This window comes from Dendrobates tinctorius, unplaced genomic scaffold, assembly GCF_039654945.1.
Source record: "Dendrobates tinctorius isolate UK_male_01 unplaced genomic scaffold, ASM3965494v1 ptg000007l, whole genome shotgun sequence".
NCBI lineage: Eukaryota > Metazoa > Chordata > Amphibia > Anura > Dendrobatidae > Dendrobates > Dendrobates tinctorius.
In genome coordinates, this window is record NW_027361675.1 from 46,295,384 (window position 1) to 46,310,712 (window position 15,329).

At 45.7% G+C, this 15,329-nt stretch overlaps 1 protein-coding gene across 1 annotated transcript in view; it reads right to left on the minus strand.

Moving 5' to 3' along the window:
• SMG8 (SMG8 nonsense mediated mRNA decay factor) overlaps window positions 1–4,033 on the minus strand; it is a 30,875-nt gene extending 26,842 nt beyond the window's left edge. Inside the window, exons 1-2 of the mRNA XM_073574267.1 lie at window positions 2,323–4,033; window positions 1,273–1,418 (exon numbers count right to left, since the gene is read on the minus strand). Coding sequence (XP_073430368.1) covers window positions 1,273–1,418; window positions 2,323–3,853 — 1,677 coding nt within the window. The 5' untranslated portion in view covers window positions 3,854–4,033. The remainder of the gene's footprint in view (window positions 1–1,272; window positions 1,419–2,322) is intronic.
• Between the last annotated feature and the right edge of the window lie 11,296 nt (window positions 4,034–15,329).

The following is a 15,329-nucleotide window of genomic DNA, read 5'->3' on the forward strand; positions in this document are numbered from 1 at the left end:
GCTTTACTCACAAAAGTAGTTGAAGGGCACCCATTATGTCATTTTGACTCATAAACCAAACAAATTCTACTGCTTGGTAAAATCAGCAGTTTGGTGGGGCTGCACATCATGGGACAGTCACGCTGTAGTGACTATAATGATGCCCCACTGGAGTGTGTGATTTCTAGACGCCCTTGAGTCATTAGGACGCAATTACAGCGATAGCAGCTTGACTGTTACATAGTAAGGACCCGTCCCACCAGACAAGAAGCAGGACTGTTACACGGGCTCAGCCACCACATTATTTTTACCAAATAGCAAGATTGGTTTGGCGTTAAGACAAACATTTTGAAGATCTTAGGAAATGGCCTAATCCAGGGCTAGGGGCGGTTTATTGGGTCAAAATAAGCTGAAAGGTTTTGTTTAAACTAGGCCTACTTTTATCAACCACACATGTATCATATGCTGTGCTCAGAGATGGAAACATCAGGCTTAGGCTGGGGTCAGACTTGCGAGAAACTCGCACCTCAACATCCGGCACTGACGCCGGCATTCAGGACAGGAGTGTGCAGCTGCATGTTTTTCTATGCAGCCGCACAGTCCGGTCCCAAGTGCCTGCGGCAGTGCTGGTATTGAGGTGCGAGACTTGTGCGAGTTTCTCACAAGTCTGATCCCGGCCTAAAAAAAACTATTAAGGCTGTGCGCCCACGATGAGTCTTTGAATTCCTTTTTTTTTTTTTTTTTGCTGCATGAAAAATGCAGCATTTCACAGTTCCAGCCAAGTGAATGGGATTTATAGAAACTTCCTGCTATCTGTGCTTGTTTTTCTCTAAGCGTAAACTGATCTTCAGTACGTGCTTCAAATCGGCAGCATGTTAATTTCTCTTTCCGGTATGCTGTGTTTTAGCAGCTGATTTTCATCATAGACTTGCATTAGATACAAAAAGACCGCATGTAAAAAATGCACGTGTTTTTGTGCATTTCTGTGGCAGAAACGCATATCAATAAATTTTTGTCAAACTCAAATACCAGTAATAGCACACAGTCCTGTATGCAATTTGCACACTACCCGGCCAAATTCCGACTAGATGCGCTCAGCAATTCACTTGTATTGGGGAATGCCATGGACATCTTATTGAAATGTGGCAGGAAGTAAAGCAAATCGCATGACAGCCCGCTTTTGCTGCCAGAAATGGAGAATCCTGAAGAGTGCATTGTGCGCACTGTGAGGAACCAGAAATTTGCAGTCTTTCAGCAAAAGACCGGACCACCCCATTAAGTATTACACTTTACCTGGTAGAAATCATAGTTTGCACTCTTGATGTCAAATGGATCCTCACGAGGTGCCTGCTTTCTCCCACAATTACAGTTTCCAGTAGACCTTGCACGACTGTTATGGTACAGAATAGGTGGATTTCTATCTGGCTCAATTTTTTCACCTGAAAACATAAAAAAATATTAGTTTTCTGAAAGCACTTGCTACGTTCCAAGCGTTCCACTGACTGTAAAATTATGTGAATGAGTAAGAGTCCTAATGCTGTGCACAGAAAGCACATATGGGAATATTAGTATGAGATTTATTTGAAGTGAATGATATTACATTGCTTAAAAGGACAGAAGAAACAGTAGGGATACTTATAGCAACCAGTATATTCCTTGGCATTCGGAATGAGAAATGGTTTTCTGAAGCTTAGAAAACCCCTTCAAGACACATTTTTAGACTTCAAGCAGTAATCCAATTGAGCACTACAGTCATCTGAGGCACTGTCCTAAAAAGTATATTCTAAAACTGAACAGAAATACAGTCCAGTAAAAAGTTGTATACGAAAGAGAATGTCTACACCTTCTAGTTATTCACTTAGAAGGGAAATACGTTTCGCCTCAGGCCAAAGGTGTCATTCTATCAAATTACGTACACTGAAGAGGGAACCAAAAATGGAACATTTCTTGGTAACAAAAATAAAGTATGGCTTGGTATTCCTAACTGACTGAAGGTCAAGTGGTTGCCTTGAGGAGTGCAGCCCGACATCTATCCCAAAAGGTCTGTCTCTACCCGCAGTCACGTTACCAAAATCTCTAGAAACAACACCATATTTCAGGGGGAACGCACATGATGATGAACATAGTTACAGTTCGACTATGCTGGAAGGGTGGACAAGTGCTTTTTTCTACCTGCAGGCACACCAGGAAAGGCTGGAAGATGTTCAAGAAGCATAAAGGGGCAACATCAGGGAAAGATAAATGAGTAACCCTGACAAATCTTTATCAATAAAAATGTTTAGAAAGTGCAATATGTAGATTTTACTACTTTTGCTCTAAAGGCAACCCCGTTAACAGTGTTACCTGCTTTTGGAAGCAAGTGGAATTTGTGGACACAGTGCTGATCTGTCAGACTCCTTTCCTCACAAAGTTGGTGTCCACTGCTCCAGAATTTGTAGCAATCCTCATTGAGATGTATGGCATATTTCTGGAATGCTGGCCCACGTGCGTGCTGGCTGTAAACCCTAAGCGCTTGTGCGAGCTGGTTCTTGTGGACTGTGGTGGTGTAGTTATGGGGCAGGTTGGACTGGTAGGCGCTGTGGGCCATTGGTAGAGCTTTCTGACATCGGTTTTCTGAAAATTTAGTATCTGCATCCAAATAGCCTTCCAGTACTTTCATATTAGCCAGCAGTTTTGGTGGATAGCCCCCTGGGAAGGCTGGAGGGTCATCATCTTTATTTTCTATGATCACCTCATACAACTTTAGGGCCACATTAGCCCATTTGTGATAGGTGGGTAGCTCAAAGTGGGAGGGCTGTGGGTTCCTGCCCACACTGTCATCAAAGCCCTTCTTAGTGAGCACCAGCTCCACATGTTGGAATAGAAATTCACGCAGGGTGCAGTCCACCAGCTGTCCAGAAAGCCCAGAGCTGCTCTCTGCTGTGAAGGACAGCTGCTGCCGGCTGTGCCTCATCATCTGGTAGCGCCGGGGCCCAGAGATGCTTCCAATGCTGGGTTCGGTGTCCTTTACCGTGCAGTTGTGCCGCAGATTATCCAGCAGCATACCCACTGGGTCGTCATCCTGTTCAGCCACAATGTACACAAAGGCCTGGTTGGCAGGCACGGTAAACAAGCAATTGATGCTTTGGTTGGTAAGGACACGGCTCTTGCGGAAGATCCGGTAGATCTGATCCTCCAGGGCATGCTGAAGCCTTCGCTTGGGTGAATGCTTCTTGGGCTTCTCAGTGGCCGTCTGACCCGCTCCCCGGCTGGGCTCCACTCCCTGTAGGGCGCCATTCAGCTGGAAAACAAACAGCAGTCGTGGAGGGCAAGGGCGGGCATTCAGTTTCCACTCGAGCCCCACAGGGCACTCCTTGAGGGCTGGCTTTAGTGAGGGCAGGAGCTTCTGACGCACACTATCCAGTGCCCGGAACAGCTTCTCGTAGGCAATGTCGAAGCAGCAGGCGGGGTGCAGGAGCAGCAGCAGGTGGCACACAGAGAACAGGTACAGCACATGCATGCAGTGCAGCTTCTCCTCATCCTTCCACCACTCATGGGCCTCCGCATGGGAGACCCCGCGCCCCAGCTCCTCACATGCCCTGGCCAGCTGCCCAGTGTCACTGATGCCAGTCAGCACCACATACAGCACGCGAGACTCCTGCTCATAGTACGTCTGGAAGACGCTCCGCTCCCGGGCCTGCTCCGGCAGCTGCTGGAAGAGGGGGAACACATGGCGGTCACACAGGGAGTTCACCAGGCAGCCTTTGTCCCAGCCCCCCTGTAGCAGGGCCGTCTTTCCGAACACCCCGACCACGCACACCTCATCGTCCTTCCACGCCGGCTCTGAGCTCAACAGCTCCCGCAGCAACAAAGAGCCGCTAGCCGACGTCTTCATGGCCCTGCAGTGCTGTGACGACGGCTGGGGGACACAATTGGAAGTTGCACAGATGGTGTCAGGACTGCAAGCGTCCGGCTAAGAACAAGAACGCAGCACAATCTTTCCACTAAACAGCACTGACTGGAATCTGTGCGGAGCGCCCTCTGGCGGCCATCACTGGTCAGCACGCACTGTATGGAGGACACTCATTTCAATCACACAGTTGGCATCTTTATGTTACCACTGGCGCCCTCTAGTGGCCATCACCTAGTGTATGGTGAGAACTCATTTCAAGAGTTTCAACAGTGGTACCTACTGAGCCAGCATGGCTGAGCCCTCCTGAATTTTGGGTGCTTGGATACGGTTTTCCTCTGGCAGTCTTGTGCACGGTGAGGCCAACACTGGTTCCAGCCATGGTAGAGCAGTGGCGCCAACACGATAATTGTGCCATTCTCCAGTCAGCAAGTAACGATTGTGGGAAGTGTTGGGATCACCTCGGAGGATCAACATGCAAGTTACATGGAGAACTTGTAGTACTGCAAGTCCCAGATGAGGGGGAAAAACTCCAGGAAAATGAATCCTTAAATATTGTACTTTAATGCAAAATCACCCAAAAAAATCCAATAAAAAGCAGACGCGTTTCAGACACAGTCCTTACTGGTATTGGATTTTTCTGGTGTTTTATATTTTGCAATAAATGACAATTTTTAAGGATTCACTTTGCTGTTTTTTTCTCCTTCTAAGGCCACGTGCGCACTGAGTATGTGGTGAGTATTTTACCTCAGTGTCTGTAAGCCAAAACCAGCAGAGGAAAAGTATAATAGAAACACGTCACCACTTCTGGATTTATCACCCACTCCTGATTTTGGCTTACAGATACTGAGGTAAAATATTGAACGTGTAAAATACTAAACGTATGTCGTGGCCTTAGCTTATTTATTCTTTCTCCTACGATCCGGTTCATCTCAAACACACAGCTGACTTGAAAAAAAAAACCTACAAAAAAATTAACCCCTTAGGGTGTGTGCACACGTTGCGGAATTTTCCGTGCGGCAGATTAGCCTGCGGTTTTCCCCTGCGGTTTGACACCTGTACAATGGATCAGGTGTGAAAGCGCTGCGGATTCCGCACAAAGAAGTGACATGCTGCGGATTTGAAACCGCGGAAAAATCCGCAGCATGTGCACTGCGGTTTTTGTTTTCCATTGAAAATAAAGGTACTGTACACCACAGCAAAAACTGCTGCGGATCCGCAACGTGTGCACACACCCTTAGGCTGCTTTCACATATCAGTTTTTTGTCATCAGTCACAATCTGTAGTTTTTTTTAAAAAACGGATCCGGCGACTGATGCCACTGGATCCGTTTTTTTCTCATAGACTTGTGCTAGGCTACTTTCACACTAGCGTCGTGCGATGCACGTCACAATGCGTTGTTTTGAAGAAAAAACGCATCCTGCAAAGTTGCCCACAGGATGCGTTTTTTCTCCATAGACTTACATTTGCAACGCATTGCCACACGTCGCATCCGTCGTGAGACAGATGCATCGTGTTTTGGCGGCCGCGACGCACACAAAAACGTTACATGTAACTTTTTTTGTGCGTTGTATCCGCCATTTTCGACTGCACATGCGCGGCCGAAACTCCGCCCCCTCCTCCCCGGACATTACAATGGGGCAGCGGATGCGTTGTAAAACTGCATCCGCTGCCCCCATTTTGCACAACTTTCACAACGTGCGACGGTACGTCGCCCTGACGCAGGGCGACGGCCATCGCACGACGCTAGTGTGAAAGTAGCCTTAGCGACGGATGGCCTCATGTTTCGTCCGTCATACGCCGGATCCGTCAAATTTTTTTGTCCAGCGGCCGGAGACAACGCACAAAGCAACGTTTTTGTGTCCGTCGAAAAATTGGACAGTGACGGATCCATCGCTGTCCGTCATTTGCTAGAATGAAAGCCTGTGGGCGCAGGATCCGTCGTCATCCGTCAAATGATGGATGCTGGCGACGGATCCGCTTTTTTTTTAAACTTTGCATGCTCCTGACAAGTTAAAATGCAAAAGAAAGAATAGATACTGTATATACACATAGAATATACTGTGTATATACTGTATATATATATATATATATATACACACACACACACACACACACACACACACACACTAGCTGAAGAGCCCGGCGCTGCCCAGGCATAGTAACTAACTATGGTTAGTTATTACAAATTATAATGACTATATCTATATATATATAAAGCTGAGAGTATAGCCCCGCCCACTCCGCATAGCCACATTCACTGCGGGAGAAGTTGGTGGTTGAAGACTTATAGCGGCCGAGCACGAGTGATAACTAGACGGAACTGCCAGTACCCATCTAGGCAAATGGTCTCGAAAAGGGTAAATCGCATGAAGATTTTGAGCTAAGAGATGAAGAAGACAGTCAACCAGTCGGGCAACTGTAAACCCGGAGCCATCTGTCCAGGAAGAGAACGGGCCCACGATCTTCAAGTGCGTGATCGAGGTACCCGAAGACGTGCAAGAAGCCTGTACTGGTGAAGGTGTACATGAGGCTTTTAAAAAGGCGGTCCAAGCATGTAGTGTGAACTGGGCACCAGAGACAAAACAGTTGGTGGTACTATCAACCAAGGAAGACACAACAAAGTGGGTAGCTAAGCTGTCCTGACAGATATGCATCTGCAATGTCTCCACGCTAAAAAGATGTTCAGGCGGAGTAATGGGAAATCTGCTCAATGTCTTGAGCTGGCAAGGGAAGCTAAGAATCGGCTGGGCTTGGGGGAAGATGTAATTCCGGTACCCAAATATCTGGTGGAGAGAGTCGTTGGAAGGCTCGGTAAAGTAATGCAGGAACTTGTAAATATCTCCGGTGTGGCAAGGGTGAGGATCCCTCCTGATGGTGAAGTCCAGGTATCTGGTGAAGAGGGCATGATTCCCATCATTGTGGTTGGCTCCATGGAATGCCTGAGGAACTTCCGGATGCTCTTGGAATACCGAGTAATGTACCTGCAGGAGATAGAGCAGTTGAAACTGGACTGACTACGGATTAATAAAGAGATGCAGAACATCAGGTGGTGGCGGCCTTCAACCCAAGGTATAAGGACCCGAAGGGATCCTCCAAAAAGTGAAATGGCAGGTGGCCGAAGACTGTCAGCCAAACGTGAACGTCGAAAATCTGCAAGTGGCAGTTCTTCTCACAGTATGAGACTGAAAGACCTAGACAATAGCTCCTGTGATGTACTACATGGGTCAGATCAGACAGGAGGCTCGACTCTAAGACTTATGACCGCACCAACCGGGAGAGCCGGTTGTGGAGAGAAAAGTCAGGGGACGGAGCAGACAGGGAAAGTGTGGAGACTAAAGCGTGTCTGGTCACGCAGACGGACTTTAACTGGAAGGCCAAAGCCCAAGGCCGATATACTGACCACTCGGAGCGGGGGAGGCCTAACGTAAATATAATGCCGTATGACGCCCAAAACAGACGGAGACGGTCCTCTCGACTTGTTGGGCAACGTGACATGGGTGCCCGGTCTTGAGGTCCCGGGTATATGACAAGTGTTCAACCCCACAAGTTTGAACGGGGGGGGGATATGTGGTGTGACTGGTGGTCGTGTGGTTAATGGAAGGTATGTGTCACTGGGATGGCAGCTCCCTGTGATGTAGCCCGGAGTGTTTTCTTAAGTAGTTGTTGTTCACATTTGGGCCCGGGCTACGGGTAGCTTTGAGAGTTGGGAGGGTCGGGCTACCCATGTACCACACACTGTGGTGAGGGGGCTCACTGTACCCCGTTTTGGCTGAAGATACAGTGGGGCAAAAAAGTATTTAGTCAGTCAGCAATAGTGCAAGTTCCACCACTTAAAAAGATGAGAGGCGTCTGTAATTTACATCATAGGTAGACCTCAACTATGGGAGACAAACTGAGAAAAAAAAATCCAGAAAATCACATTGTCTGTTTTTGTTTCATTTTATTTGCATATTATGGTGGAAAATAAGTATTTGGTCAGAAACAAGCAATCAAGATTTCTGGCTCTCACAGACCTGTAACTTCTTCTTTAAGAGTCTCCTCTTTCCTCCACTCATTACCTGTAGTAATGGCACCTGTTTAAACTTGTTATCAGTATAAAAAGACACCTGTGCACACCCTCAAACAGTCTGACTCCAAACTCCACTATGGTGAAGACCAAAGAGCTGTCAAAGGACACCAGAAACAAAATTGTAGCCCTGCACCAGGCTGGGAAGACTGAATCTGCAATAGCCAACCAGCTTGGAGTGAAGAAATCAACTGTGGGAGCATTAATTAGAAAATGGAAGACATACAAGACCACTGATAATCTCCCTCGATCTGGTGCTCCACGCAAAATCCCACCCCGTGGGGTCAGAATGATCACAAGAACGGTGAGCAAAAATCCCAGAACCACGCGGGGGGACCTAGTGAATGAACTGCAGAGAGCTGGGACCAATGTAACAAGGCCTACCATAAGTAACACACTACGCCACCATGGACTCAGATCCTGCAGTGCCAGACGTGTCCCACTGCTTAAGCCTGTACATGTCCGGGCCCGTCTGAAGTTTGCTAGAGAGCATTTGGATGATCCAGAGGAGTTTTGGGAGAATGTCCTATGGTCTGATGAAACCAAACTGGAACTGTTTGGTAGAAACACAACTTGTCGTGTTTGGAGGAAAAAGAATACTGAGTTGCATCCATCAAACACCATACCTACTGTAAAGCATGGTGGTGGAAACATCATGCTTTGGGGCTGTTTCTCTGCAAAGGGGCCAGGACGACTGATCCGGGTACATGAAAGAATGAATGGGGCCATGTATCGTGAGATTTTGAGTGCAAACCTCCTTCCATCAGCAAGGGCATTGAAGATGAAACGTGGCTGGGTCTTTCAACATGACAATGATCCAAAGCACACCGCCAGGGCAACGAAGGAGTGGCTTCGTAAGAAGCATTTCAAGGTCCTGGAGTGGCCTAGCCAGTCTCCAGATCTCAACCCTATAGAAAACCTTTGGAGGGAGTTGAAAGTCCGTGTTGCCAAGCGAAAAGCCAAAAACATCACTGCTCTAGAGGAGATCTGCATGGAGGAATGGGCCAACATACCAACAACAGTGTGTGGCAACCTTGTGAAGACTTACAGAAAACGTTTGACCTCTGTCATTGCCAACAAAGGATATATCACAAAGTATTGAGATGTAATTTTGTTTCTGACAAATACTTATTTTCCACCATAATATGCAAATAAAATGAAACAAAAACAGACAATGTGATTTTCTGGATTTTTTTTTCTCAGTTTGTCTCCCATAGTTGAGGTCTACCTATGATGTAAATTACAGACGCCTCTCATCTTTTTAAGTGGTGGAACTTGCACTATTGCTGACTGACTAAATACTTTTTTGCCCCACTGTATGTGTGTGGTTGTGAATCTGCAGGACCTGTGATGAGGTCATGAACATGTGACTAGCCATGTGATTGGTAACTGGGAGTGGTTACAGGCTATCTAAGGAAGGTGTGTTGCACAAGTGTGAGAGAGTGCTAGGAGTCTGTCAGTGTGGACAGAGCTCCCATGTACCCGGCTCGGACGTCGCATAACCTGGGGAAGCTGTGCCTGCGAGTCTGAGCCAAAAGAAGTGGACGGTCTTGAAAACCGTGTGATACTGACCAAGGTCAGAGAGAAATGTGTACAGGATGCCACTGCGGTAAGAGGGATCCGGGAACCTGTTTGTCCAACAGGTAACAGTCTTGAAAGCCGTGTGATGCTGACCGGGCTCAGAGAAAGAGACTGGTGATAAATTGTGGGATACCTCTGAGGAGAAGAGGCATCCGGGAACCTATGTGGCCAACAGGTAACAGCGAGGAGTCTGTGGTATGCTGACCAGGGTCAGGGAAAGACTGAGAAGTCGCTATAGGGTGCCTCTGTGTATAAGAGGTACCCGAGAACCTGTGTGGTCGACACCAGCAGGTAACGGACAGGAGTCCGTGTTGAACTGACTGGGGTCTAAAAGTGCTAAAGCTGAATGTTTAACAGACAGTGCAAATGGCTGCTGGAACTGTCTTAGTAATATGGCTTCATTTTAAACCCTGATCGTGCCAATGTTTACCTCAAAGACCTGCCAAGAGAGTAATCCCCGTCTACTCACATGGTGGAACCTTACAATATATATACAGTATATATATTTATAGTTCATAGAGTTCTACATATATTGCCGCTAAATCAATTGCCAAATTGCCGGCTTTAGTAAAATCAATTCCGAACCCGACATGATATGACACATGGATTACATATAGTAAACCATGGCATATCAAAACTATTTATATATGCAAGTGTTTAATCAATTTAGTAGTTTGTGTTAGGAAACATTTGGAACTCTAGGGGTTAAATTTAAGGCTATAATCTCGGAAAAAAAATTGCGTGGGTTCCCGCGCAATTTTCTCTGCCAGAGAGGGAAAGCCAGTGAGTGAGGGCAGATATTAATAGCCTAGAGAGGGACCATTGTTTCCCCCCCCCGGCTAAGAAAATCTGCCCTCAGCCACCCCATAAAAGGCGCATCTATAAGATGCGCCTTTTCTGGCACTTAGCCTCTCTATTCCCATGGCCTTTAGCTGTGGCTCATGGGTTAATAATAATGGTTAATGTCACCTTGCTATTGAAAGGTGACATTAAGCCAGGTTAATAATGCAGAGGTGTCAATAAGACACCTATCCATTATTAATCCTATGGTTGTAAAGGGTTAAAAACACACACACACACACACACATTAAAAATTCTTTTAATGAAATAAATACACAAAGTTTTTGACCACAATTATTATTCTGCCAATCCAAAAAAAAGCCCTGGTTCTGTAAAAAAACCCAAAAAAACCCCCGACCATATACATACCTCTCTGCTGTTCAGTCAGGTCCCCCGCTGCAATCTGACGCCAAAAAACTGATAAGTGAAAGGGGCCTTAATGACCAGAGGTCATTTTGGTTTTGCATTTTTATTTTTTGCTCCCCTTCTTCCCAGAGACATCACTTTTTTTTATTTTTCTGTCCAATATGGCCATGTGAGGTCTTGTTTTTTGCGGGTCGAGTTAAAATAAAACGCTGCAAATACGGATGGAAATTTACTGATCATGTGCACAACACTTCAGGATTGTCATTAAATTACCTTGCATAAGTATTCCAATTCTTTTTTGGACCATTTACACACATAAAATAAAAGCTGCAAAAACGCATCGTGTGCACTTACTTTTGAACGACACCATTGGTTTTAACATATCGTTTACTGGAAAATGGGAGAAAAAAACTCCAAGTGCAGTGAAATTGCAAAACAAAAGTGCTATTTCACAGTCGTTTTTTGGATTTTTTTTTTTTTACCATGTTCACCAAATGCTAAATCCGACCTGCCATTATGATTCTCCAGGTCATTATGAGTTCATAGACACCAAACATGTCTAGTTTGTTTTTTATTTAAGTGGTGAAAAAAAATCCAAAGTCTGCTTAAAAAAAAAAAAATTGCGCCATATTCCGATACCGGTACTGTCTCCAGATTTCATGATCTTGGGTTGAGTGAGGGCTTATTTTTTGCGTGCCAAGCTGATATTTTTAATGACTCCATTTTGGTGCAGATACAATCTTTTGATCGCCAGTTATTGCATTTTAATGGAATGTTACGGCAACCAAAAAAAACTAATTCTGGCATTTGGACCTTTTTTCTCGTTACGCCGTTTAGCGATCAGGTTAATTCTTTTTTTATATTGATAGATCAGGCGATTATGAATGCGGCAATACCAAATATGTGTATGTTTAATTTTTTTTATTGTTTTATTTTGAATGGGACGAAAGAAGGGTGATTTGAACTTTTATATTTTTAAAAACTTTTTTTTCACTTTTGGCATGCTTCATTGACAGAGGCATTTAACTAGATAATAGCCGCAAGTGGATCGCGATTCCACCCGCGGCTGTTAGAGGCACATGTCAGCTGTTCATAACAAGGCGCGGGTGGAATCGCTCCTTGTTTCAGCCTATAAACATGTTACAGGCCGAAACATGTTGTTCCAGATGTCCATTGGTTTGATCTGACTGTATGTAGCTGTGCTTTTTTACATTTTTTAACTATTTCTCAACAAAATGGACATTTTATAATCAATAAGACTTCTGAAGGTGCAGCGGATTCTTCATCGCCGGGTCATATATTTTTTTGTCTGGATTTCGTTGCATAAAAAAAAAAAGGTACAACATCGCTGTATCCTCATACAGAATAACAAACTTCAGCAAATCCTTCATTACCCACCCCATTCAACATCAAACCCCTGAACCGAATAGCACCCCCTGCTGGAGGTGAGGTTACAACAGTCAAGAAGTTTGGTCCTTCAATTTCCCCAAAGAGCCCCGTAGATCGTTAATCAGGTACCAGTCTGCTTGAAAGAACTGAGTCATTATTCGCTTGATCTCATCCTGGGAGAACTTACACTCAATAAACCTCCTCATTAAAAAATTTGTCTGTTGGTTAGGTCTTGACTGTTGGGGTCTCCGCTGTGATCCATCATCTTAGAATACACTTCTTAGCTAAATTATGCAAGAGTGATATCATGCCCCCCCTTTATCTCCTTCTCCAACATAGTGAAAACTCCACATCGGGTCTAAAGGCCCCGTTACACATAACGATGTCCCAGCGATCCCACCAACGATCTGACATGGATGGAATTGCTGGGACATCGTTAGGCAGCCCCTCCAGCGATCAGGACCAGCAAGCAAGCTGGTTTCTAATATAAACATCGGGTATCCAGGAGCCGCGACTCTTGGATACCCACTGTTTACCTTGGAAACCGGTGTACACGCTGGTTTCCAAGGTAAACATTGGGTATCTAAGAGCCGCACATCCTGGATACCCGATGTTTACATTAGAAACCAGTGTCCAGCGTCGCTGATTGCTGGTCTCTCGCTGCCACACACAGCGATGCGCGCTGGCCAGCGGGAGACCAGCGATCAACAAATAGCCCAGGCCGATCGAGCACAATCAGCGATACCCGGCAGGGGGACCGGTCGCTAATCCCCGTCACACAGCGATCTCGCTGGCGAGATCGCTGTGGCGTCACAAAATCAGCGATCTCGCTAGCGAGATCGCTGTGTGTGACGGGGCCTTAATTCCCAATCTTCCCCCCCATCCCCCGACTAAATTTACAGACTGACTTCCAGAACTGTTGAATGACCCTGCAGCCCCACAGACCATGAAATATATAAGTGTGATCTGCCCCACATTTTGGGCATTTCTGTACGTTACCTGAGCAAGCTGAGCCTACTGGCAGGTTGAAGCCATAGAAAGCCCTATGAATAATTCTGAAATGGGTGTCTCTCCAATTCTCATTAGTAATGTTCTTTCTTAGTAAACACCAACCCTGTACAATCTTGACCATAATACCCGCATCACCCATCTGTCTCACCCACGCTTTTGCACACATCTAGTTTCCTTCTGGGGTTAGCCACTCTCATGATGCCATAGATCCGTGACACATTCAGACTGAGGCGATCACACTCTATCAAATTCATTCTTATGCAGCTCTTTGGAGACACCCAGCAAATCTCGCATAATGAAGTTTTTAATTTGTGCATATAGGAAACTCTCGAATTTGTTAAGCTCGAACATCTCCTTTTACTTTCATGCATCAAATCTTTCATTCTCAGAACCTTTTTCCTGCCGCATTCTAAACAGACTATTTTCTCTACCTATTCGAAAATTTGGGTGTGCCCATGGGTTAAGATACTTGGATACCTTCCACGGTAAACCTGATTTTTTTCCGTATCGTCTTCCAGGTCACTATTGTGTCCCTACACACTATTGAATTCTGGATTTTTGGGTTCAAACAGGATAAGGGGGAATGCAGCAAATAAGCCAAGTCCCAGGGCTTACAAAGTTCATGTTCCAGCCTCAGATCCGAGTGTCTACTCATCCCGCGCAACCAGTCAACCACATGCCTGGCTAAACAAGAAAGATTATATCCCCTAAAATTAGGGAGCCTGGTCCCTCCTCCTTCCACAGAGAACATGAGGGTGTCCATCTTTATTCTAGACTTTTACACCCCCCCCCTGCCCCTCAGAAAAATTTTGTATAAGCTTTATTACGCCTAGGGATATCCCTATGTTTAAGCAGCAAAGGGATACAGCAGCCTCGGTAAACTCATCATCTTTATCAAGTGGCCTCTTGCTAACAGCGGTAATGGCAGACCGCTCCATCCCTTTACTTGTGCTTCCGTCTTTGAGATAATTGGGTGGTATTTTAAGGCATATACTGAATCTGTCGTGCGGCCCACATGGATACCCAGACATTTGATCGAGAACCTTGCTGTCGGGATTCCAAAAACCTCGGGTTGATGATTATGACCTGGTGATATATCCCCTCTTTTCAGGAACAGCAGCTCACACTTATTAAGCGTAAAACCCGAGAACTCACCAAACCTGTCTATGAAGGTCAGAGTTTGGCCGAAATCCTTATACGGGTTACGCATAAATAGAACAATGTTATCCGCAAACAACGCAGACTGCATCATTCTGTCTCCTAATTTGATCCCTTCATGACTGTCCCCGCTATTGAGAACTCTCAACATTGGTTCAATAGCTGTGTTAAATAGTAGAGGCAATAGTGGGCAGCCCTGGCCTGTACCTTTCCTCAAAGGGAATACGTCTGATAGAAATCCAGGGGTGTACTCTCTCGCCTGAGGGTTCGAGTAAAGCATGTGTATATAACTGCGCATCCTACCCTTCAGGCCCATCCTATCTAAGACCAATTCCAGCCACGACCATCTCACATTATCAAACGCTTTCTTGGCATCCATCGTTTCCAAGGCCAGGTACCCTGTCGCGCTCTCCTTCTCGTACTTAATCTCATCCATGATCAGCACGGCTTTTCTGATATTGGATACTGCCGATCAACCTTTAATAAAGCAAGACTGGTGTGGCGTAATTACTCTGGGTAAAACCACAGCCACTTAGCCAGTCGGTCAGAATTTTAGAGATTAATTTCAAGTCTTGGTTAATAAGCGAAATTGACCGGTAGCTGGAAGGGTCCCCCAGATTCTTATCCCCATTTGGCAGCAGGGTTATATACGCAGTGTTAACATGATTAGAAATGCCCCTCCCCATCCACATATTAAACATACCCGTCAACGTCAGGGAGATCTGATTTTTTAAGACCTTCTAGAACTCGCTCCCGAATCCATCTGGGCCACGTACCTTGCCGTTAAGGCCTTTAATTGCTGATTTTAAGTCATCCATTGAAATCTCAGCATTCAGAACCTCTAGCTCCTGTTGCGTGAGATGAGGTATCTTTGCTTTCCTTAACCATCCCCCCTCCCAACACCTTCCTGTGATGCCCCTTAGAGATCTCTATAGTAGTCCTCCAGAATCCTGTTTATTTCCCAGGGATCTGAGCTTAGACCCCCATCTCTCTTTTTCAAACTCGAGATTAAAGTCGTTTGTCTCCGACCCCTGGCGAGATTGGCAA